Source organism: Ursus maritimus, unplaced genomic scaffold, assembly GCF_017311325.1.
Source record: "Ursus maritimus isolate PB19 unplaced genomic scaffold, ASM1731132v1 scaffold_15, whole genome shotgun sequence".
In the NCBI taxonomy this organism is placed as follows: domain Eukaryota; kingdom Metazoa; phylum Chordata; class Mammalia; order Carnivora; family Ursidae; genus Ursus; species Ursus maritimus.
In genome coordinates, this window is record NW_024423897.1 from 51,964,857 (window position 1) to 51,990,269 (window position 25,413).

The 25,413-nt window shown below is 46.3% G+C and overlaps 1 protein-coding gene and 1 long non-coding RNA gene across 3 annotated transcripts in view; one reads left to right on the top strand and one right to left on the bottom strand.

Annotated features, from left to right (window-relative positions):
* Positions 1 to 25,413, bottom strand: part of TRIO (trio Rho guanine nucleotide exchange factor) — a 238,077-nt gene that overhangs the window by 15,239 nt on the left and 197,425 nt on the right. The window contains exons 35-47 of one of the 2 annotated variants that reach the window (XM_040630542.1): positions 24,536 to 24,706; positions 21,901 to 21,996; positions 16,212 to 16,360; positions 14,899 to 14,965; positions 13,497 to 13,600; positions 11,161 to 11,230; positions 9,194 to 9,283; positions 8,568 to 8,660; positions 7,835 to 7,885; positions 7,465 to 7,542; positions 6,125 to 6,316; positions 4,056 to 4,233; positions 1,093 to 1,925 (exon numbers count right to left, since the gene is read on the bottom strand). In XM_040630542.1, coding sequence (XP_040486476.1) covers positions 1,093 to 1,925; positions 4,056 to 4,233; positions 6,125 to 6,316; positions 7,465 to 7,542; positions 7,835 to 7,885; positions 8,568 to 8,660; positions 9,194 to 9,283; positions 11,161 to 11,230; positions 13,497 to 13,600; positions 14,899 to 14,965; positions 16,212 to 16,360; positions 21,901 to 21,996; positions 24,536 to 24,706 — 2,172 coding nt within the window. Of the gene's footprint in view, positions 1 to 1,092; positions 1,926 to 4,055; positions 4,234 to 6,124; positions 6,317 to 7,464; positions 7,543 to 7,834; positions 7,886 to 8,567; positions 8,661 to 9,193; positions 9,284 to 11,160; positions 11,231 to 13,496; positions 13,601 to 14,898; positions 14,966 to 16,211; positions 16,361 to 21,900; positions 21,997 to 22,149; positions 23,046 to 24,535; positions 24,707 to 25,413 lie in introns of those variants that run through there. The other variant, XM_040630543.1, reaches the window with a different exon arrangement.
* On the top strand, positions 1,273 to 25,353 carry LOC121102768. The gene is made up of 4 exons (XR_005834884.1): positions 1,273 to 1,361; positions 8,619 to 8,691; positions 18,489 to 18,604; positions 25,193 to 25,353. It is a non-coding gene; the product is annotated as an uncharacterized LOC121102768 (long non-coding RNA).

Genomic DNA, 25,413 nt, shown 5'->3' on the forward strand with positions numbered 1-25,413 from the left:
AAGATTGAGTTTAACAAAATACGTAACAAATAGGAAGAAAAGAGAAGGCCACGTCAACCCAAACAAGGCATTAACAGAAGTCCAGAAAAACGAAGAGAGACATGCAAAAGCCAGATTTGTTTTCATAAAGAGAGACACAGACCCTTTTAGGGAAATGTATTTAAAAATTTATAAAGCAATCAAACATACACTCGTTAGAACAGTTCTATTCCCTCACGCATGCCTTTAGGAAAAGTGTTAAAGGTCAGGCCATCTGCCGTGTAGGAAAACAGCTGGGTAGGATAGTGAGGAAGCCACAAAATGGGGGAGAAACCCACCACAGCAACCTTTCTGCTTGAGGACACAACATAGGTGACGGGCAAGAGGAGGGCGAGGAAGCCCAGCCCGGAGCGCCGGAGCGCGCCCCCTGCTGGGCAGAAGGCAGGACGCTCGCGGCCGCCGGCAGGGGCCCGAGCTCCGGAGGCCCTACGGCAGTCTCTTCCAGAGTGAAACTTGGGGGAAGCAAGTATTTCCACTGGAGAGATTCCTTTCCCCCCATTTTGTCTGCTTAGTTTGCTGTGAGTTGCTGTTGGAAGTTTTCTTGAGGGATTTTTTTTTTCAGCAAATGAGTCAAAAATGCTGCAAAGATAATTTAAGGCATAAAAGAGCACAACCAAGCGATGAGCAGGAAGCTTAAAGTGTACAGATTCCAATTTAAATAGGAGGTAAACAGCAGGGACACTGACCCCTCTAAAAAAACTGTGTGAGGAAGGCAGGGTAAAAAGGAAGTTCCAAGATATTCTGCTGGTCAGACAGTGAAAGACGCACGGGTGCTGCATTCGGAAGGTTAACCATCTGGCTTCCCGGATTAAGGAGACACACACAAAGCAAGGAGCGAGTTAGTAGAGACGAGAGCAGCGCTGTCCCCGCGGCAGGAGGGGTTAGAAGGCGCCCGGTCCGCGGGCTCCGGGCCGGAGAGCTGACCACTGCAGGCGGCGCCGGCCGGAGAGCCAGGAGTTAGTAGGAGGAGAGCGGCGGCCACGGGGAGGTTTAGAAGAGCTGGCGGGACAGAGGCAGTGGGGCGGGCGGGCGCAGGCTGCCGGGCGTTCTTACCCCGTTGCTCTGGGTGGACTGCACGGACTGCTCGCTGGCCGAGGAGCACGTGCTCATGCGGTCCGTGTCCTTGCCGGGGGCCGCGTGGCGCTGCGCCTGCCGCTGGAGGGAGTCACTGTCCCCCGGGAAGGTGAAGGAGCCCGGCCGGCTGGCGGGGGAGGCGGGAATGGAGCTCCAGAAGGAGCCCCCCTTTTGCAGGGGGCTGCTGGGGGGAAAGGGCTCCTTGCCGATCGGAGAAGGGAACGCGGTGGCCACAGGAGAGTTCAGAGGTGAGACGGCCCCGGGCCTGGGCTTTCCCAGGGGCAGCGAGCCCAGGCTGCTCCGCGAGCGGCTGTCCTCCGGGATGGCCCGCGCCTCCTTGGCGTCCGCATCGCGGCTGGCGCCTGCGGCACTCCCCGAGGACTTCCTGGGGCTCTCAATCACCTTCATCTTGGGGATGTGCTCCGCGTCTTGCTCGGGGCCTTCGAGCTCTCCCGGGGCGCGCCTGCCGGGCTGGCCGGGGCCGGCCTCCGGGGCGGGGCTGCTGCCGGGAAGGGGCGGTGCAGGGCCGGGAGTGGACATACCTGACATCTTGTCTGCCTCTGCCTGGCTCGAGGCTGCAGAGGAGACCAGCACGGGGGAGTGGTGTCTGACAGGCTGGGGGATCCGGGAGGGTCTGCTTCTGCTTGCGCTGGGGAGGCCGCTGCAGCTGCCGGGGCCGCCGCTGGGGTTGCCGCCTCCGCCGCTGGAGGCCGCCCCGCCGCCGCCGCCGCTGCCGCCGCCCCCGCTGCCACCCCCGCCGCCGCCGCCGCCCCCGCTGTGGTTCCTCTGATACTCGATTGGTGATGTCAAGGCTGTAAAGCAAGGGAGACACAGAGGAGAGATTGTCAAGGAACCAAAAAAAATCTCACGGGGCAAAGGAGAAAGGCACAGGATCTAATCAAAAGGACAGCCTGGTCCCGAATAACCCCGCCCCGGTCAGTGGTGGCTCATCCACACGACTCCTAACCATCATGGCCTTTAAGCTCCCGCCATCCTGTTGGCAGCAGACTGGCACCATCCATAAGTAAAGGAAAAGGCAAAGGTCTTAAATGCTGCTCTCCTGGTGATGAACAGCTTACACAGGAGATGTGCCTGTGCGAGTGGCTGGGGGGCAGAGAAGGCCGAGGAAGTAGAGTGCGTGAGGACAAAAGTGGAGGGGACTTTAACAGCCTGGGAGCAGCAAGCAGAGCTTCTGCCAAGTGGAAGAGGCCAACTGCCCGTGTGGGAGAATCCCAGACAGCAGCTGGCTCCCACGGAGTGGGAAGGCTCAGTCCAGCTGCCACAAAGGTCTTCTTTAAACCCGAGAGCAGTCAGGCAAAGAAGAACCTGGCTGGGAGTTGAGGAATCCCTTGGTTACCCTGCAGGCTCTCAGGAAAGGTTAGGGACCACCTCTGCTTTGCAGATTTGGCACAAGAGACAAGGGAGGTAAAGAGCTGCACAAAGACCCCCATGGGTGGTGCAGCTGTCCCATCTCTCGACTTCGGCGATATAGTTTGTTACGTAATTGTCTGCAGGAAACCGAAGGAAACATGCCAAATAAGATATGGGGAAACATGAACACAAATTTTTAAAATGTTAAAACTTCTGAGAAATACAATTAAGCAGAACCCCTTCTTGCCTGGGAGGTGTCAGGAATGACAAATGACATTTTACTAAGTCTGTCCTAGTCATGGCCTCTTACTGGAACGAGGGGCAAGAGGGAAGGGTGTCACATGCCCCGAGCTCCCACGCCATTCCCGATGGTGCTCAGTCCTCTGGGGTTGGTCCTTCATGTGAACCGAGGGGTCTAGCCAAGTCTCACAGCATGGCCTATCCCGACTTCCAGTTTGCCAGGCAGTTTGTTTGATTTTAAAGATGGCAAAAGTTGACGGAGATTCCTCAATGGTTGCATGCTACGAACGGACATTTAATGCATCACTTCAGACCAGGGACTGTCCCCTGAGCCCCACTAGCCCCACGTATCCAATTCCAACTACATATGTAACTACAGTCTTGCTTAACACCTGGGCAGCTGACCACCACCTGGCCCAAAATGCCCTGCCCTTGATTTTTCACTGAATGCCTGTGTTCCTGGCTCTTGAATGTCATGTGAGCAGTGAAGGTGGTTTTAGGGTGACGGAGAAATGACCGCATCCTGTTGGACTGGGGCACAGAGAACATGGAGAAAAGGACAAAGAGAAGGCATTAAATGACTTATCTAGCTTCTGGCTGAATTCTCAGAGCTCTTCAGTGATTGCCAAGTTAGAAGCAGAGTCAAAGTCGGCCATCACAAAGGGAAGCAAGAAGTTTTAGGTCACCCACATAATGAGTCAAAGGAGTTATCTAAAACGTAAGGTCAGTATGGTCACTCTCCTTGTGGAGAAGACACGGCCCCTAAGGTGCTTTGCAGCTCCCTGTTATCATTCATGTCACGGAAGTTGGGGAGGAAAAATACACGTCTTGTTTTCTAATGGAGGTCGGAGGTTTGGATGAGCAATGAAAGTGAATGCAAATTTCAAAGCTGCACTGGAGAATGTCCACAATATCTGTGGCCACTTCTGTCTGCTGCTTCGGTTTTTCTTAACCATTCCCTTCCCAGGACAGGGCTCCAGGGCACAAGTGGTGCGAGAGGCCGTGTGGGACATGTGCCCGGGGCCAGAGGCCCTGCTGGCGACCCTGAGTCTGCCACGAAGAATCTGTGGGACTTGAAGTAACTTACTGATGATCCACCCTGTGCCTCAGCTTCCTCATCTGTACAATGGGATAACAGTGGTACTTGCCACTGGGGGTTGTTTTGAAAAGGAATGAAGTAATACACAGCAAGGGCTTATTGGGACAGAGCCTAAAACACAGTCTGTGGAAATATGTCTCGTCATTATGAGCAGGAAGCAACAGGAGAGAGAAGAGAAACAGAAACGTGTACCTCAGGCAAAACACACGCCCAGTAACAGAACATACATTACCATTTAAAAAATTGCGCTGGTTTTCTAAAATTTGGTTGATTTCATGGATCCATGTTTGCCGGACACTTGGACTGGATGAATGCAAAATGAAGGTCTCCACCACACCACCCGTCCTCGATGTCAGAGCAAATTTACATGGATCATTTTCCACATTTTCCTCCAGGCAAAGGCAACTCACCTTAAAAAGATCACAGCATTATTCACAATGGCCAAAAAGTGAAAGTAACCCAAGTGTCCGTTGACTGATGGATGGATAAAGACAATGTGCTCCTGGACTGAGTAATGGAGTATTACTCAGCCTTAAAAAGGAAGGACAGGCCGACATGGGCCACAACACGGATGAACGTCATGCTCAGTGAAGTCAGCCAGTCCCAAGAAGACAAATACTGTTATGATTTCTTGTAGATGAAATGAGTACCCTGAGCGGTCATATTCACAGAGCCAGAGAGCGGACTGGTGGGTATCAGGGGCTGACAGGAGGGGGAATGGGGAGTGGTCATTTCAAGAGCACAGGATTTTGGTTTTACAAGGTAAGGAGAGTTCTGAAGTGGATGGGTGGTGATGGCTGCACCACACTGTCAATGTACTTAATGCCGCCTAGTTGCACACGGAAAAATGGTTAAGATGGTGAATTTATGTGTATTTTACTACAATAAAAATAATTACAGCACATTTAGTCCCACTGGTCAGGTGCAAAGTTCATCCTACATCAAAGTTGAAACAACCAGTTTTGGGTGGAGCTGTAATTTTTACTGCCTCGGAAGTCATTATTGTGAAGCTTTTCAATGACTTTTTAAACTCAGGGACGAGGGGATTACCAGGAATTTAACTAATAACATGAATATTAACTAGAAACATGGGCCTGGGAATTACTTGATTTCAAACTCCTTTATGATGAGGCAGTGTTCGTGTATCCCTCCCTTCCCTGCCCCAGGAATAAAATGACACTATTTTAAAAACTGTGACTCTTAATAGGACACGTGTTATGAAGTTATACGTGATATCACACATGGGATAGTTTTACAGAAGCAAGATAGGTGAAAGAACATAAAATTTCTAAGCTGCTGGAGTGGAGTGGGGAAGTCGGTCAGGAGACTTCTGGAAGAATGGGTAAGATGTCCAGAGGATGGTGGGTGCACAGTGACAACCCCGGGGCCTCCAACAGCCTGGGTAGGAGGGCTGGAGGATGGTGGGAGATAGGAGAGGCCTGAGCTTCACGCAGCCCAGCTTGAGCACCTCCCTAGGTCCTGTTGGACAAAAGAGCCTCCCCCAGCCTGGAGTGAAAGGAAGGAAGAAGGCTGCTGCAGGTGACCAACAGAAACCTGGCGGGGAGCGGGAGGGTGCAGTGTCCCACCTGTGTGCTGAGACCTTAGGGCTCAGAGGGCCTAAGAGGGTCCCTGTCCCTGTCCCTGACAGGGAGCCTAGCAGCCAAGGATAGGAGGTCCTAACACAGGGAAGCACATCTCCCTTCTAAGCTCAGGGCCTGCAGAGCTGCAGAGGTGGGAAGAGCAAGGATGGAAGGGGGCGGTGGGCACGCTGCATCTCCCAGAGACCGTCTATCTGGTCCTTGGTTTGTCCCATTTACAGGACTCAAGGCCATTTGCAATTATTTTGTCCAGTTACTTACTTGTGTTTCTCTTCCATCAGAGAACAAACTATTCAAGGGCAGGGACCGCCTATCTGGTCTACGCCTGCAGCCCCGTGCCGAGCACTGAGCGTTCAGTGTGTCCGCATCGAGTGGAGGAGAATAAGACACTGGGAAAGCTTTCTCCTCTGGTCTTACAACAATACGCCAAATCCATGTCTCTTACCGTTGTACGTAGTCCTGGGAAAGGGGGTACACAAAAACTAACCAAGACAGTCTTCTCATCATGGTCACACAGAGATGTGTGCAAGCCATCAGCCACTCCAGAATGCAGACAGTACAGGGATGGAGTGAACTTTTAAAAGTTCTAAAATATCTTAGGAAATTTTCTAAATGTTTAATAAACAAAGGATCAAGACAGGTCATCTCTGAAAAGGAAACACTGTATCAGCATGATGGGTACGTACATCAGCACACACATTACCTTGATGCTGTTCTTAAACAGGAATCCTGGCATCGAGAAGCCCTTTTTTTTATCAAGTGGTTCACTGAAAATGACGATCTGCTCAAAGAGGAAAACCCGCCTCTCTTTACACCGAGGCAGAAGTCCCGAATCTTGGTCAGTGACCAAGAATGTGTCCTGCAAGAGCAGCTTGCCCTGGGCAACAATTTTACCCTAAAAGGGGGACAAAGGAAGAGGAGAGAACATTTCATCCTAGTCAAAATATCTGTTTTGTGCTTTTTTTTCCCCCTTGTTCCCACAGAATGTGTTTTTCTTCTATTAATTTATAGAGCTTAAAAATTTCTTTTGTTGGGGCGCCTGGGTGGCACAGCGGTTAAGCGTCTGCCTTCAGCTCAGGGCGTGATCCTGGCATTATGGGATCGAGCCCCACATCAGGCTCCTTCGCTATGAGCCTGCTTCTTCCTCTCCCACTCCCCCTGCTTGTGTTCCCTCTCTCGCTGGCTGTCTCTATCTCTGTCAATAAATAAATAAAATCTTTAAAAAAAAATTTCTTTTGTTGTAATGAGTTTTTAGCCCCAGACGGAATAATCAAGTAGATAAAATTCTTGCCAAACTCTGTGTAAGTCTCTGGCCTCGGTTACGATCAAAGAAAAGTAGGTTGAAAGTGTGTAGTTCACACTGGAACAGGTTCTCGAGGTGCAGTCCCTGAGGCCCAGCTGCGTTGGCGTCCCGGCTGTACCGTTAGAAATGCACAGGGACCCGTGTTTTCGAAAGCCCTCCAGAAGAGTCTGTGTGTGCTTTCCTGAGAACCACAGCACCGGAACTCCACACCCTGATTCTCTAATAAAACAGCAGGCAAGAAAAGCAAAAACGTGGCTCCTTTCCTTACTCAGTAGGTGAATTTGTAAAAATTCTGAGTATCTTTAGGATACTAATAGGACAATATGTAAGTAATATCAATAGTCTGGCAACTCATAGAAACGTTTGTCAGACTAACAATGAACACAGCCAGCCTGAAGTCAAGCTCCCAGGGATAGTTGACAGGCAGGGGCCCCCTGCTTTCCACCACCTGCCAGGGAAGGCACCTCTGCCGCTCCAGCAGCAGAGGGCCCACGAGACAAAGCAGAGTCCTGCCTGCTTCCACCATCAGGCGCTGGGCTCTGAGCAGAGGAAGGTCCTCAAAAAGCAAATCAAATGCACCAAAAGAAGTTGAAAGAAAATATCAATCAGGTTTAAGTACAGTGAGAGGAGACAGAAAACCAGGCATAAAGGATCAGCTTTCTACATGTGGAGATAAATAATCGAAGATCAAAGAAAATGAGGGAAGCCAGAGGAGCAAGTTTAAAGAGCTGCCGCATTACGTCAAATCCTTGCAGCCGCCCCACGTTCATCATGTCGTTGCACCGCTTGGGGACTATGCACATGACTTCCACGGCTCTCTGCAGGTGGGAGAGAAAGCAGATCACCGGTCAGCTCCCTCCAGGGACAGCTGGCGTGCCCACCCTCAGCTCCACCCCTGAGTCCGGCTCCCTCCTTCCCACCCCCCAGGGTGTGGACGGTGCCTCCAGGTGGAGGACAGACCCCTCCCAGGGACGGGCTCCTCCAGGGCAGGCTGCTCTGGGAGACACTGGAGACAGGAGGGGGATTAAGCGAGGGGCCTGGGGAGCGCAGGGTGGGCCCGTGGCCGGGGGTGAGGGAGGTGGGGGGGGGTGGGGGGGTGGATGAAAGTACCTCTAATTCTGACGTGTCCAGGCTAGCTTTTTTGGAATACTTGAGGAAATCCTGCAAGGAGCATGGAGAGATGGACAGGATAAGGGCAATGATCACAACAGCAGCTAACCTTTCTGCTCACTGCTGATATGCTAGGCGCCAGGTTAGGTGTCTCCGTTGGATGTTCTCACTGCTTTCTCCTAGTAACATGATGCAAAGATACCCTTACGAGGATTTCGAGCCTACAGCAGAGCAAAGTCAACCAAATCTAAGCAGGTACCGGCTCTTCTTTTACTCCAAGACAGCTCTGTGGATACCCGACTTCAAGGATTTATATCCGAAGGACTCTCCATATATTTCAACACTCACTTCCGTTATGGAAAACCGTATGGCTTTGCCTTTGATTGTGCTTAGGAATTTAAACCAATCAAGGGCTTCTGAGCTCTGTCGGAGCCAACAGAAAGCAAGAGGCAGGGGCTGAAATTTTAATTCACCCAGGACCCCAGGAAGACGAGAAAACTTGCAAGGTCAATAGAGCAGAGGAAAAATCATGAGCATTCAAGGATCCGTGATGGGGAAAAAAGTTCACTTCAAGTGACATTTTGATTCAGAACTTGATGTAAATGAAAAATCAGAAGACCGCTTTAGATTTTTATAGGAAAGACTGCCCTGCCCTATCCAACCCGTCCTTTCCCTCATCCTCTCAGCAAACGAGCTGCTGACCCCAGAGTCTGCACCCCCCCCAAACCCCCACCTTCAGGAGCAGCTGGTACTTCATAATCCTCTGCACCGGTTTGATTAACAGATCTGTGAGCTGCAACCTGTGGCCGAGACGCTGCTTCAAGTCCTGGGGTTTTAAGAGAGAAAAGAAAGATCCGGTAAGTGCTGTCGTTCGGAGGACAATTGTTCAGTCCCTGTAACTGTCAGAAATGCTAACTACCGGACAGGAAAGGCGTGGGGTGGGGCAAGGGCCTCGTTGCACAAACACCAATCAGGGCTCCCCATTTCTCAGAATGGACTCTTCCAACCTTTCAGGGTGGTTTTCAAAATAGCCTTTTTTTTGCTTGTTTAAAGACCTTCTTTCACTTGCTTTCTTTTATTCATATAAACACACGCTTTATTTTTAGGCGGAGAGTTTAGATCATGAGTTGTTCTGAATCTGTGAAGAGTTAGCTTAAGTTCAAAACTGTTTAAAAAAACCCCTTATTTTAACAATGACCCCAGTCTTCTGAAGGTTAATGGATACATGATCATAGACTGAATTCATACTCATTTCTCTGATTTATAGGAAAGGATGGCTTAGTTCCTGGGAAACGTGATATTTTAGGTTTTGGACATCAACTGTAACAAAAGATTCAGAAATTCTTTCTTGGGTCTTACCTCAAAAAAGGTATCAATGTATTCTGAGACAATGTGCTCAGACTTTGGTTTATTTTGACAATAAACTATGTACATGTGCAACCTTCTCTCCTAGGAATGAAAAAGGCAAACAGATGGGTTAAAACAATCAGAAGCTCAATTAGAATATAAGAGCACATACACATTTCATCACATTCATAAAGGAAATTTTCTTAAAACAAAACTGTGGTTTAGGCCTGTGGGAGCACATTCCAGATGCATGACTAGGTCAGCATTCTGCTTTGTGGCTCCAAAGGCAGTCTTTCCTGGTATTTCAAACCTCGCACTTCACCCGGCAAAAACAGGGGCAACAAGAGGACACGGTTCTTCATACTAAACGGAGAATTACTGCCACCCCTCCAAATGGCTTTAGCAGGGAAGAAAAAGTACCTCTAATTCTTTAACTTCAGATGCTGAAGGCAGGGGAAAAAGTATATAGTGAGTCATCCCTCAATCCGGGGATCCTCAAAGTGTGGTGTGCCCACCCTTGGGGGTCCCTGTGGCCTTTCCGGGAATCCAGTGGGTCAAAACTATTTTCAGACTAATATTAAGATACGATTTGCCCTTTTCTTTGTGCTACCATCTCAAGGATGTGCACAACCAGCTGGCATCTTGGCAAATATTCACCCTTGCACATTTGCAGAAGACTGCCAGTTTTGCCTCAGAATGTTCTGGATGCAGTCATAAAAATCCATTTTACTAAAACTCAACCGTGGAGGGTATGTCTTTTTAACATGCTTGTGACAAAAGAGATGTCCTCATAACACTTCTGTGGCATACGATGGTTGTCTTAAGCAGAAGCACTTGTGACACCGAGCTGTGGGCTAAATCGACTTCTGGGTTTTGTGGGCCGCCATTTTTACTTGAAAGAAGGATGGACACAAACTATATTTATACTTGGGTACCGGACAGAAAACTTCTTGAACGTGAACAAAAAAAGTCTGCTGTTTCAAGGCAAACTGGCAATATCTCTTGATAATGAAACTCTGAGCTTTCAGGTTAAAGATTAGAATTTTGGAAAACATGGTCTCTGTCACTGTGAACTTGGCAATACCTAAAGACTGGTCTAAAGAGAGGGGTGGTGATATTAACAAATCTGACTTTTTGATGCTGTGTAACAAAATGTCTCAGCATCTGGAAGATCTGCCTAAACTGGTGAACCAGTATTTTCCAACTGACCAGCCCCTGATTTCACAGGCTGGTACGTGACTGGAAACCCGTACGTGTGCGGTGCTTCAACGCTTCCAGTGACACAGTACGGCAGAAGTCCACCACAGAGCTTTCCAGATTCTACGTGGCAGTTAACCTTTCAGATATTAGCAAGTGGTCAAGTTCTGCCGTGGTATCTCAGGAAACTACCCACAATTACCTGAAAAGAGTATTAAAATACTTGCTCCTTCCCAACTCTACCTGTATGAGGATAGATTTTTTTTCATATATTTTAACCAAAAACCATTCCACAATAGAATGTAGAAGCCAATATAAAAATCCATCTGTCTTCTATTAAGATAGACATTAAAGAGATTTGCAAAAATGCAAAAACTCTTATCACTAGTTTTTTTAAATGCAGAAATTTTTCCTAAAAATACCCCGTTAATTTTAACACACTTATTTCAGATGCACACGTGTATTTGGCTACTACGTTAAACATACTGCATGTTTAGGTACGTCAACGTCTTCACTAAACATCTGTTTGCCCACAGACATCCCTGAATGTTCCTGCTTCAAGGCTGCCTCTGGCCCCCTGCTGTCCACGCTATTCCACGCTGAGCTCCTCAGTCATGTGCAAGAGCGGGGTGTAATTCCAATTCACTGACACTGCACGGTTTGGTTTGATTCTTAACATAAGCACTTTTATAAACAACCAGTGAGTTCTCCTTTAATCTGAAAAACCAGTCACTGAACATGACAATATCAGAACAGAATATAAATAAAGTTATTGTACTGACATGTTTAACAAAAAGGGATCCTAGTTTTTCTGGATCTTCAAGGCACTTCTCCAACTCTCCTAAAAAAAAGCTGAAATGAGAAGAGAAATATTAGAGCCGTTTCCAATTTGGCCTTCTGATTTTAGTCAAAAATAGTCTGTTGTGACATGAGCAATTGGAAAGTGTCAAGTATACTTAAGAAATACAATGTTCACAGAAAACATTTTGTTAGGACAGGAACCAAGAGAGATACACAGGTGAAAAAGGCAAGGCAGAATGAGACCATCCCTGGACTGGTGACCTTTCCTTCTCTTGGACAATCAACATTTTTGTCTTATTTTTCTTAAGGACAAAAGCAATAATATATCACGGCTGAATACAGAGAAAAAAAAGTTTCAACACAATTGGTCATTTTTATTTCTGAAAACTTGAGCTTCATATATTTTATGGTAATTTTTAAGAGGCTCGAACTGGATAATAATTGATATAAAATACTGAATATGTTACCTGTTCCAGTTTTATAACATTTTCCCAAATATTATCCAAAGTAACCTCTAGGTTATGTGTATCAGCTCCCCTCGAGATGGAAATCAGGTATGACCACAGCCACACAAGGGCTGCGGACAGACACTCTGTACCTCTCCCAGGCTGCAGTCTCGAAGATGCACGCCCACCTTAGTTACCACTTACCTACACTGATATTTACTGTCTGGTGTTTTACTGACCCACAAACCAGCATAACCATTAATGCTATATTGAATTTTCTAGCACTTGGGGTTTTATTACAGCTCTGCACACACTGCGGCTGGCCCCATCTCCAGATGCAACTTCTCTGTCTGGTCACCTCAGGAGCACTGTGCTGTTTTCTCTTTCCCATCACAGCTTCACAGCCAGACTCGGAGGTGGCAGACGACATAGGAGCACCAAATATCCCTTTCTAAAATTATGTTCACTGTAGATTCTTGGGAAGTCTATAGTCAATAGAGGTATCACCTATGCTGTGTCTGAAGTTGGCCATTCATATATCTACGAGTCCGACTGAATTAGACATTAAAGGGGATATGAAAATGATGACCCTGTACCTGGTTCAAGGGTTTTACAGTCTATCAGGACAGATAAATTTAGAAATAATAGAACACTACTATATACACACCCTGATAACCTCTCATATCTGCACAGTATTTTATGGTTTCAAAAGCACATTTACGTATGCTATCTGCAAGGAGGACAGAGCATGTCTGATTGGAGTGATGAAGCCTAATGGACAGCGATCATTTGCCCTGGGCTTTGAAGGGGACAGGAGCACGCTCCAGGCCAAGGGGACAGCAGTGCATATAAACACAGTAAAGCAGGCGGCCTGTCCGGATCGTAGCAACAGAGCAGGCCAGCTGCAATACTCCACAATAGTATCAGTGGCTGGCAGGAAGCAATCCACGGAGAATTACGGACTTTTTAAGTTCAGAGTAAGGTGACCTGAAGGGGCCAGTGTGCTGTAGCAGCAGCCGCCACGTGGATCTCCTCCTAGTCATTGGGTGTGACAAGGTGCTGGGGTCAAATGTGATTTTCATGTGCAGTCATGTCTACTTTTTCCATTAAAATTGTTAGAAAAAACAGTATCTTCAAAACTCTCTAATAGTGATTTGTGTATATTCAAGAGGTGGCTGCAATTCTAATTAGGAACATTTACTGAGGCTTACTTTACATAGATGGTGTTCTAAGTGCTTTGCATGTATTAACGTAGTCTCTCTTCATGAAAAATCCCATGAGGGGGGTGGGTGAGACTCTGACCCACATTGCATAGACGGAGAATGGAGGCACACAGAAGGGCAGCAGATGGCTCAAGGCCAGGACTGGGCTCTGCACCCAGGCAGTGAGGCTTGGTGCCGGTGCTTCCAGCCACCCCCACAGTGCTCCCTGGATGCACCAGCAAGCAGAAGAGACTCTTCCCCCCACCATGACATGCTACCACAGAACTCCCTGGCACACCAGTATTTCCTTTTTTTTTTTTTTTTAAAGATTTATTTATTTATTTTAGAGAGAGTGCACCAGCAGGGGGAGGGGCAGATGGAAAGAGAATTACAAGCGGACCGCGCTGAGCGCAAAGCCTGATGCGCAGCTCAGTCTCAGGAGCTTGAGATCCTGGCCTGAGCTAAAATCAAGAGTCGGACGCTTGACTGCCTGAGCCACACGGGCACCCTGATCAGTACCTCCTCTGCACCAGCTACTCTGGGAGGCCACCCAGGTAATAAAAAGAGAAGAACCACTGCACATCCTCTCCCACTGGCCTGACACGAAGCAGTTTAGCAAGTGATCATGCTGTGCACGCCATCACGCACGCACGCCAGTGTCTTACGTACTCTCTGTGCCAGTCATAAATCTGATGGATGTTGCCAAATACAATCTTGTCCTTCCCTTTCATGTCGTCAGGAACGCCGTCTTCTTTCATAAGAGCCATGTAGCCCTGTAATTGAATATTCAAAGATAAGTTTGCGCTACTGAACATATCTGGATCAAGTAATGATTTATGGACTAACAGTCATAAAAAACAAAACAGACATATGCACTGTCTCATAACCCAGTATTTCTCTAAAAACAAATACAAGCCCTGTATGAAAGGATTCCTGCACTGGCCCTTGAAATGTACTGCCACGCACACTGCCAGGCTTTTCTCCCCTTGAACTGTGTGGCATCACAGATCCAAATCCTAAGGAACCGAAGACATTTAAATGTAAATGGTTTCATAAAACAAATCATCTTATCAGCTAGTAAACATTAAATATTTGGCCAGAAATATATTTTCTCTGTTCTTAGCGTAATATAAACAGAATTCCTTTTTTTTTGGATTATTTGCATAATTTGTTAAATAAGAATTTAACAACATTCTTTCCATACACTAATTTTTAATAACGGTTAAGTATGTTGCTAAAACGTCATTTACAACTTCTTATCTTGAGTGGGATCAACCTATACACTTATCTCTTAAGTAATTCAAGTTACTTAATTGCAGACCCATTGAGCATGCTAAATCCTTTGTTACACAATTAACTGTGAAAGCTGTTACTTTTAATGGAACGAACACCCTAAAAGTATTGTCTTAGATAAATTTATGAAGCCGAAAAGGTGGTAAAACTGTATACTATAAAAATAGCTTTCTGATGAGCTGAGTTTATAAATATGATTATGCCCTGAACTTTAATGCCAGGGATAAGTCTGGAAAGAGCCCGTGATGCAGTATGAAAGACCATGGTTTTGTTATGGCTACACCGTGTGTAGCAACTTCTGGGCCATGAAAATGGTGATGTATTTGTTCTGTGGAAAGTATAAGCAAATGGCCTGCTGTAGCCACAGACCAGCTCTGAACTCAGGTGGAACCGAAGCCACAGCTGGCCACACTGACTTCTTCAACCAATGACGTTCTCATTTCTGCAATGATATCCATGTTTGTAAATAATCACAGATAAGATTTCCATGTCATAAATACAATGGCTGGGTACGGCAATTTAAAAACTTAATTGTAAAAACAAGTGATTATGTCAAAGATGCACTATGTGAAAAAGAAGTATTTAAAAGTGAATACAGATGAAGACAATTGGCTAAATTTCATTTTTTGAAACTCGGTTTTCTTTTGGGGAGGGCAGCATGTCAAAATGTTTTTAAAGCTTTTGAGACGGTATCAGTGTTAAACTGGCAAATATAATTTGACAACTCCCTTGACAACTCTTGGGGCTGATACAGGTTATTAAATCTCTGAAAACATACCTCAACCACACAGCCGAGGTCCCGCACATAGTCACGCTCCGTCTCCACTAGTTCTTGCAAAACATAGCTGCAAAGAGAGAGAAAAACGAGTGTTTACAATCCAAACTCTTTTCATTTTCTGAATGAACTCTTCAGCACTTTGCTTTTGTCAGGTCAGACTCCCACTGGGACTGTACTGTTGTACTGTAATATATCAAACTTACGCAACTGGGTCTTCAATTCCTGAGTGTCCCAAGTCACTTACAGGTATCATGTATGTAACTCGTAAGAGCTGTGGGCTCAGATCACATATATGGACAATCAAGAGAGGCTTAGACATAACTCTGCTATAAAGGCATGACATTAAAGGAAACAAGTTTGTTTTGTTCTGTTTTTAAATGATTAAGTCATTTTAGTCTTCGCAGACCTACAAGAAAAAATTTTAACTCAGATGTTTAAGGTTTCGGGTCTGATCACTCATCCAGAAGTGTTTCTGAAGGCTCATAACTGTTTGCAAGGCCTCTCTGATAAGAGGAGACAATTAGTTGATCAGAACAGCAAGCCACCTCAGCTGGCCTGAAAAGGTCTTTTGGTCTGTTCATCCATTCATTCAACCAGCACCGGCTGGGCCTCTCCCATGAGACCGCCATCATTCTGGGATCCAGAGTGCTGGGCTAGAGCGCTCAGTAAAACCGAGTTTCTGCCCTCACACAAGAATTTCCTCTTCTCTGAAGGCAAGGTTAAAACCTTTTGTAATATTTCTCAGGAGTCTCTTTTTCACTGTAAGTGGCTTTACTGGAACTGAGAAACACTATCACTAAGGTTATGTTAAAAAAATATTCAAGTTTTCGGGACTGTGTCTGATTTTATGTTGCCTTCTTTTCTTCATAAGTCTATACAACAGAAAGCACAGGAGTTTCTCACTAGAAGTGACAGAAGGTATTCTCCTGTCACTCTTATTTATAAATAAAGTATAACATACAAATAACAAAAACTGCAGCTATGAGGGGGGGCGCCTGGCCAGCTCAGTCAGTAGAGTAGGCACCTCTTGATCTCAGGGTCGTGAGTGTGAGCCCCACATTAGGCGTAGAGCTTACTCAAAAAAAATTAACAAAATAAACAATTTCCAAACTCTTAAAAAAGAAAAGCCTGCAGCTATGGCTTCTTGCACCCTTCTGAGGCTCTGAGAGATTCTCAAACACTTATACAACTACTCCAGGAGTGGCCCCAGAGCTCCTCGTTGCACTGATCCAGAGACGGATCCCTGTCACATCTGTGAAGGTGACAGAGACAGGAGGAAAGCTGACCAACGCTGACATAGAAACATCTCTTACTGCCGTCTCTTTAGAGAGCTGGATTTCCTTTCTTCCATCTCATCAATGGGCGAGGAGGAGGACAGGAGGGAGTTGTCTGAAGGGTTGAAGGAGGGGCTGCTACTGTCTCCCTGGTCAACAAGGAGTGAGCTGGGACGATCCTCCAGTGCCTGAAAGAAAACCAGACCACCAGTCACGTTTCCCGCCTACAGTCCAGGAGGCTGGAATTAGGATTAGAAAACCTCGTAAGTCAGAAAAGACAGAAGGCCTGATTGTAAAATTAGAAGGTCTACGTACACAGTATTTCGTAACAAAAACCCCCACTATTAATACAAACATTGAGCAAGAGAAGCTGATAAACGAGGTACATTAGAACAAAAAGGACAGTGAATTTATACGCAGTAATAAATTCTATTCCTTGTCACCAGATAATTCGAAATAACCCAACTTGTTTCCATTACAGCACTGCCCACATTTCTGGGTGTATCAGGCATTCCACATACAGCCATTATTCCTGCCAAATGACAGCAGGACCATTTCGGAAGTGTGCGGAACCTCCTCCCTCTGGCCAGCCTACCCCGGGCACATCACCCGTGCCCCTTGCTGGTGGGCTACACAGCAATGTCGGCGATCTCTGTTTTGATTGAGACAGCGTGGGGATTGTTCTTGATTATCCTCAAAGACTAGACTCCCCCCTCAGCACACACAGATTGCCCAGCTGAATGGATCTCTCTCTCTGGATACTCGCGACGTCCTTCCTCTCTTCTGATGGAAGCAGCTGTCATGCTGCCTCGATGATGTATCCTAAACTCCCTTCCTCCACTGGAGTTTAGTTTCCACGAGTGACTGTGTTTAGTGTTGTAGAACCTGGAATGAAGCTTTGCAGTTGTTCAACACATCTGAGATGAATATCGACTTCTGTCCCTGGACTAAGGTGACAACGATTAGTGACTGCTTACTTTCTAGTTGGTACAGATTAATTGTGTTTCTTAACCTGAATTCCCAAAGCTCCAAGGGGTATGGGTTATAGTTCTTTCAAAATTTCCAAAGCACCCAGCTGGATATACAGCGATGATCAAGAAGTATTTATCTAGATGGGAACTGGGAAAACGTGATTAACTTATCTTCAAACAAAAAGCTCAATACAAATTGCAGGAACAATGAATATATCCCATCAAATCAAAACCTCTAATGCTTGTCCAGTTTTTTCTCCTTAAAAGTAATGGACTAATGCTGACCTTGTCACTACGCACAACTTTGAGGACATGAAGTCTGCGCACGTTAATTTTGTTCACCAAACCCACGGAGCTGTGGAAACACACCAACTGCTGCACTCATTGGTGAAAAATAGATGAGAAAACAGCACTCTTCTTTTGAAATAATTAGCTATTGGCCTTTCCTGGAAGCAAGCACTTTGTAGGAAGCTGCGCGGCCTGCTTTGTGCTTGTCCATCATGGAGCTCTTCGATGGGAGACTGGGGTCCAAAGGAGGAGGGGAAGACGCTCTGCACTGTCTCCTGTCTAGATTTGCAGGGAAACAGCTGATGCTCATTAGATTCAGTCCTGTTCATTTCAATGGTGATAAAAAAAGAAAGAAAATAAAGAAGACGTCTCCAGATGTGCCTTCACACAGAGCAGTGAGCAAGGAGGTCAAGCAGTGGACTTCACTGGTGCCGGTGAAGTCCTGGTCTTCCGCTGGCGGGATGGCTGTCGGGACCACAAAGGGAAGAGACGGGAGGCGTGGCCCCAGCTGGGCAGCCGGAGGGGGTACAGGCAGTGTGAGTGTGGAAAGGCTTCCACCGGACAAGCCTCGCAGAACCGGAATTCCTGGGACTTCAGAGATTTGGGTGAATTACTTGTGAAGTCCTCTGGGTTTGGTGGCATTCTGTGGGCAGGTTCTTGTCAATGTTCTCTGTTCCCTGGTTGAGGACAGGTCTGCACAGATAATCCATCTCTTCCAAGGTTAGTTTTGGTAAATTATATTTTCTTAGGAAACTGCCTGCTTTATTCAGGGTCTCCAATTTACTTTCAAAGACCTCAACAAAAAGTGTTACGATTATTTTAATTTCCTTAGTTTGCCCCTCCCATATAATGCCTTGTTTTCTGAATTTGTGCTTCCCGTTCTATTTTCTTGTGAAGGTTACCTGATGTTTATTACTTCATCAAAGAACAAATTTTTGGTTTTATTTGTTATTCTGTTTTTCTGTTTTCCAACTCATTATTTCTATTGTTTTTCTAGTATCTTGAGGTAGATGTTTATTCATTTTTTATTCTTTCTCATGTCTCCCTTTATATTTAGATCAACGAAGAACAGAAAACCCCAAAGTCAATGCAAGTAGTCACTATGGCTGTGGGCTGCCGGTGCTCGGGAGAGATGCACTATGTTTCCCACACGCTTGGACCTGGGATGTGGAGGTAAGGGAGAGGAGTGAACCCCAGGAAATAGTTTCCAGGCTGGTTTTATTTTTCAGATTGACTCTGCAGGTTTCAGGGGTAGGAGGTTCAGTTCCCCGAATATCATACCGTCTAACAGTTGAACAACTTCTTCCCAAGCCAGTAAGTTAGTATGTAGCTTTTGAAGGACAACCAACTCAGTGTTCGAATTCTATGACGAAGGCACTGTAGCCTGGGAGGTCACCCACAAGAAGACAAATGTGGATGACCAGGGACCTACAGCACGTGGTAAACGTGCAGGAGGAACTTGGGGTCACATGCGCAGGACAGGTGAAAGGATATTAAAATGATTCAGAGTTTTCACTGACAAAAAGCAGTTCTCCACTGACATCGGAGGATTAGTGACAGGAAGTCAACACAGACCCATGTTTCCCTCGAGCCAGAAAAAGAGGGCAGAATCTAGATTACATTCCACGGACAGTGAGGATGGGAAGAGTCCATCATGAAGAGCATAAACACGGTCGTCCAACGGGGAAGGCAAGCACTAGTGGCTGCCCACATGGATGGAACCTTGTTAGCAAACAGTCCTTATGCTGAGTTTACAGCTGAAAGACACAGGCTCGGAAAGCCCGAGTGTAAGCAGCAGCGTTTGAACACGAGTGTATCTGACTCCAAAACCTATGCCCTTTCCACGATGCCAAGAGCTTTATACCTGTTAACTGAAGGAGAAACCTGAGTGAGTAGAAAGAACTGAGTTTCCACTGGTAAAGTTTAATGCCGTGGAACTGAAAGGAAGGAATGAAGCAGAAAGAGCTGAAAGAAACCATGTCCTAGCACGCCTCTCTGTTTCAAGTCCATGTGAATCAATGACAAACGAATCTCAGCCCACTTCGAATGGAATGCAGTTCCAACACTGGCAGAACGATGACGAGCAGGCTGACAAAGTGCACCTCGTAACTTCCCTTGGGAAAACTATTTCAATTATTAGACAGAATGATTTTAATGATCATATAATGGAGGAGTATAAATGACTGTTTTTATAATGTTTAGGGGTGTTTGAAAGCTCACAGGGTAGAATTTAAGTACCCTTTGTTTAGACCATCAATCAAGTTGTCTCAAAGAGACAGCCAGGATGTGGTTTAGCTCAGTTCAAACTGAAATGATCCCAAACTCTCGACCAGTGGGGTCAAGTTCTTAGGTTTTCTACCAAGTACTAGCAACTTTCCTGTCTAACTTCCTAGCCCATCATGTCACTTTCAGAACATGACTACCTGGAAAGAAATCCAGTTATGGAAGAGTGAAACAGTCTGAATTTTTCATGACACAATTCCCATTTGACTGAATCAACCACAGTTTCATAGGAAATGTGGTCAATTCCAGTCTGTCTCGTGTGCCCAGGGTCAGTGGTCCTCACAGACAGACTGTCAGTTTCTCTTCCTGTCTCTGATGATTAGAATGATCAGATAGTTAAAAAAAAAAAAGATCAGGTGATTGATTGGAACTTGTCTACGGGTAGAAGAAATGGGAATGATATCATATTACCCAGTTAATACCTAGTGGAAGGAAGATAAATTTCCAACTTTAAAAAGTATACTCTTTGATCTAGCAATTCCAGTGCTAGAAATTTACCCTACAGATCTAACTGCACACACATAACCAACACGGAGTTTACAACAGTGCAAAACTAAAAACAACTTTGTACACACACACACACACACACACACACACATCATTAGGAATTTGTTTAAATAAATTATATAGTATAATCAGGTCTCTACTCCTTATTAGCTGGTTAAGTTTTTAAACTCTGTGGCTTTAAAATGAAATGGCAAAAACATGTACTTACCTCACTGGGCTCCTAATAAGTTAATACAGGCATAGAATAGTGCCTGGTTTAGAGCAGTCCCTCAGCAGATTATCACTACACCCACGCAATGGAATATTGTACAGCTGTTACGAGGAATGAGGCAAACCTTATGTACTGATGTGAGAAGCTCCTCAAGATTTATTAAGTCTTAGAATCTTAAAAACGGAATGAATCCATTTTGAAAAACAGAGCATGGACAGGCACCCTACCCCTCCCTCCCCATATATGTTTGCACCTACAAAGCAAATGTCTGGAGGGAAACATACCAAACCGATCACAGTGGTGAACTCTGGAAGATGGACTGGTGGGAGAGGCTGAGGGCTTTTACTTTTGGAGGGTGACTTTTAAAAGATGCTCAGTAACTTTATGGGAGTTGTAGGGTATACAAACGTAAAGGCTATTACTATTAACTGTTTTCCCACCTCACAGGAAAACTGAAGAAACACAGATATTAATTGATTTGAATCAGTTAGAAGCAATACACACCTATCTAACTTTAAATCAATATTTTGATTTTGGGGCTTTTATTAAATGAATCCACGTTGACCAACTGGAAATACAGAGGTCACTAAGAAAAGAAAGCCCTCACATAACAGTGCAAGCTCTTCTCTCCTACACATTATAAATTCAAATGAAATATCTCAGAGACAGTGAAAGGAGCTACCAAGCTCCTTGGTGCATGCCATTGACCGTGGGCACACCTGCGGACGTGAGTGGAACTGACCACACCTGCTAAGCAGTGCTAGCGCTGCAGTCAAGGTAGGGGCAAGAACGGATTAATCCTGGCTCCTGGAAGGTGCCTCTAATCCCCCAGGATGTCCTGCCTGACAGGCATGTCTATTTACCTAGGGGCCCTGGGCCAAGACAGACAGTGCACGACAACAGTGCAACTCTTGGGGGCTTTGGGCCACGTGGTATCTTGATTTCTGGAGGGGCAGGAGACAAAGGGGAGCCAGGCCAGCAGTCAATCTTGTGTATGTGACTGAGCTCAAATAAAAACTCTGAACACCAAGTCCCTGGCTGGCCAGACTCTACATGTGACGCACAATGAAGTCACACATCGTTGTCAGGAGAAGTCAGTGCTCTGCAAGACTCCACACGGAGAGGACTACTGGAAGCCTGACCCCGGCACCCTCCTGCACCCTGCCCCACGCACCTCTTCCCTGGCTGATTTTAATCTGTCCTTTCACAGTAGAAACCACGACTAGGGGTATCACAGCTTTTCTGAGTTCTGTGAGTCCTTCAAGCGAATTCTTGCACCTGAGGGTGATGTTGGGTACCCCCAGATGGGCAGCTGGTCAGAAGTGAGGGTGGTCTTGGGGACTCCGCCTGCGTAAGCTGCCACAGGCACATTCTGCAGATCAGAGCAGGACATGAACAGGGGCACACCCATCCACAAGCAGCCTTTACGGCAGCTTCCAAACCGCAGACTTTCTCTGGGAAGCCTTACCATCTTGCTTTTCACAAGTTCTTCAATTGCACTCACGAGCTCGGCTGCACTCGGAGTTTCGGAGCTGGTGGGGCGAACTAATAACCGAGAAGAGGCCTACAGAAGAAGTGAAGAGAAAGAGAAGGGGGAGGGGAAAGCCTCATGTTAGTCACTGGACAGACAGTACATTCTCCTGCAAGCTTAATCTCTTTTTCAAAGTAATTCCAGACAAAAAGACCACAAGTTTGTCTTTGTTTGCATTTATTTAAAGTCATCCTTTTAAATTTACAATATTCTGACATGAAATACTAAATAAAACCTGTCTGGGATACATGTGGAAAGCAGACAAAGTCTGTTTTTAATCCTCAGTCATGTAACATCATAATGTTTTCAAAGAGGTGACTGGGTGCGGGAGGCTGCGAACTGTAACTTTTGCAACTGCCAGCTAGGCGAGTGGCGAAGGAGGACAAAATACAGAATCTGATCAACGCAAGAATGAAAGGCTGAGGGTCTAATGAGTGAATCCTTAAATCATCAGGAAACCAAAAACAGGATACTAAAAATGGCTCTCCTGTGTTTATGGGGCTAAAAGAAAGAAACAAGAAAGAAAAGGAAAGGAACCGGGGGTGCACTGACCAGACAGGGAAGAGGGGGGACAAGCTCACCATTTTCTGTGCCATCCATTTCCCCAATGACTAGTGCAGAGGACAGAAGATCTGCGGCCTCACAAGCTATGAGATGCCGTTTACGGCTAGAGTCAGGGTGTACAGGGGTTGACAGGTAAGGAATTGGAGGGAGGGGCTGCTGAATTCAAGTTTCAGTAATTAGCAAACACGGTGTGTTTGCAGATTACTTGTGCCATCAATTAACTGGAAACTAGAAGAGGGGCATAATATGAACCTTGCTTCATATTAAGGACAGCCGAGATGCATGCGACACACGGCTCGCTGTCCTAACGATGCATTTCTCACAGGAGACAGATACGGAGTTATACGTTCACAACGAGGCTTTTACATGTGTGGATCCAGATATGTGATTTGCAAAACAAATGTTGGTTTGGTCTAATGAAATCTGGAGTATGGGGTGAAGAAAACGAAGAAACAAATTCAAATGGAGAGGTAAGGAAACTGAGCCAAAACAGACACAGAACACAAATCAACGTAATGCTGCAGTGAAAGTTTACAAAAAGAGAAAACAGAACAAAACAAAATATTAGTCACAAGGTAATATACTCTCGGGGAATATCACTACAGACTTTTGTAAATGAAGACCTGCTACTGCTAATACCCAATAAATGGTTTCAGCACACTCAAGTACAGAGCGCGGTCCACTCCTCAAACGGAGAAAAATACTCTTCCTGGGGGAATAAGTCAACCAGGCCCTGCACCTCACTTCGGCCAACCATCCAGATTTACCAAATTTCAGTTTCCTGCTTTCAAGGAAGCTACAGCTGGAATGCCACAAAACAGTTTAGGAATTGTCTGAGAAATGACACGTTCCCATTTCCTGGCAAGTCTGGTCTGTGCAGGGGGTGAGGCCCTCTGCCACCACACGTTAGCTCCCACAACATCTGGCCTGCACCTCACATGCCCCCAAACTCCAGTCTCCAGCCCAAGCCACGTCCTTCAGCCGAGACCCGCAGTGGCCTGACTGTGCTCAGTGCTACAATGGGGGAGGAGGTGGGTTCTCAGGAGGTGGGAGGTGGCCGCCCATGTTAAGACTAACGCGTGGTTTGTCTTGGCCTCACAGCCGCCCAGCACTGGGCCAGGGCAGAGTCCAGGTCATAAAACACAGGTAATCCAGCAAATGACCGTGTTAACACTGAGCAGGGAGTCAGGGAAGGAAAAAGAGGAAGAATGGGCAAAAATGATGAAAACATCTGTTTTATTCAGAAAGCTTAGTTACTGCCAAAAAATAAAAAAATAAATAAAAAACCCCACACCCTCCAGTAATGATTTCACAGCACGGTTTTCAACACCTGCCAGTTTTGGGGAGCACACTGGGCCAGAATGCAAGAGGGTATGCAAGCTGGTCACCAGGTTTCTTGTGGATAGTTTAGGGCTCTACAACTGGGATGCACAAAATAGTTTTAGATCAGGTAAAAACTAAACAAAAACCCAAGCCTGGTTTGAAGCCTCCACATCCACCCAAAGAGGAGATTTATGGTTTTGAACTGATCCCTACACCTTGACACCTATCCCCGCACCCCAGTTGATCCTAAATGCTAACGTCAGGCATGCTGGACAGAGGGACTGGACAGCAGTACAACCCCATCTGAAAACAACGCCCGTGTGCAAAAACAGCTCGCAGGGAAAGCAAGATGGCCTAATGTTCGCACAGGGATGCAATCACCAAGACTGCGTGTGATACCTCGGACTCCTCTCTCAGGGACCCGGGGTGGTACAGTAAACAGAAAACAAGGTTACTTTAAAACTAACAGCTACTGAAGCATTATTAAAAAATGCGTTGAACATATTTATACAAGTGTACGATTATGAGGAACTACACATGTTGGCCTACTGCCTGGTCTAAATTGACTTTGTTATTTATACTTTTGGGGTGAAAACGGGCAGCACATTTTCCAGGTGCCTGTTCACAGCCCCGGAGCTGCAGGCCGCTGCAGTGAGGCTGGGGTGCACTGGCGGGGGCCTCTCACCTTGTCGTCCTGTGAATCCGGCTGGAGCAGGCTGTGCTGCTGGATGGCCATGGGTGGGGGGAGAGGCACGGCATCGGCCCCCTCCTCCCCTTCTTCTTCTCCGCAGCTCTGCATGCCCGACGATGAGGACTTCGAGAGCGTGCCACTGCTCAGGCCCTCATTCCGGCCTCTCTGAAATCAAACCAACGTTTGCTCATTATATTCTAGGCCCGACTGTCAAGGTCAGATCACAGAAAGGAGCCCTAAGGGGTTACTAGGAAAATATAGCTGGGACAGGATGGAGAGGACAGAAATCAGGAGCAAGCTCTTTCCACCCCCAATGGTAACTGCTCATTCCCTTCCTGCAACCCGGCTACCTTGCCGGCCGACTTGGATGACGGAAGGGCCGCTGCGCGTGTCTTCTGAAGGGGCCTCTGCCAACATTACCTGTTAGGCTTTGAACACCTCTTGTCTTCAATCCCCAGCCCCCCACCCTGGATCAGTTCAAAACTCTGACTCTCAGGTCAATTCAGTTGGTCTGGTCTACTTTCATTTTTGGTACCTTGCTAGAATAAAATTCAATGAAATTATAATGGCATAAAGGATAATATAACTTTAAATGCACTGGGAGAATCCGAATTTAGTCTCACCTCAATTTTACTCTGCTTTCCCTTTTAGAAAAATTGTCAGTTTTATTTCTACTAAGAGGACACAGATGTAGAAAACAGACGGATGAGGACATAATAAACCACATTCGCTAGTGAAAACCCAGGGCAAAACATGCCCAGGAAAAAAGCAGCAGAAAACCCATGTCTGCAAAATAAATTATACAAATCTTACCCACTCTGTCTGCCTTCTTCCTTTTGAGGGAGCTGGGGGGGGGGGCTGGTCTCAGTTAA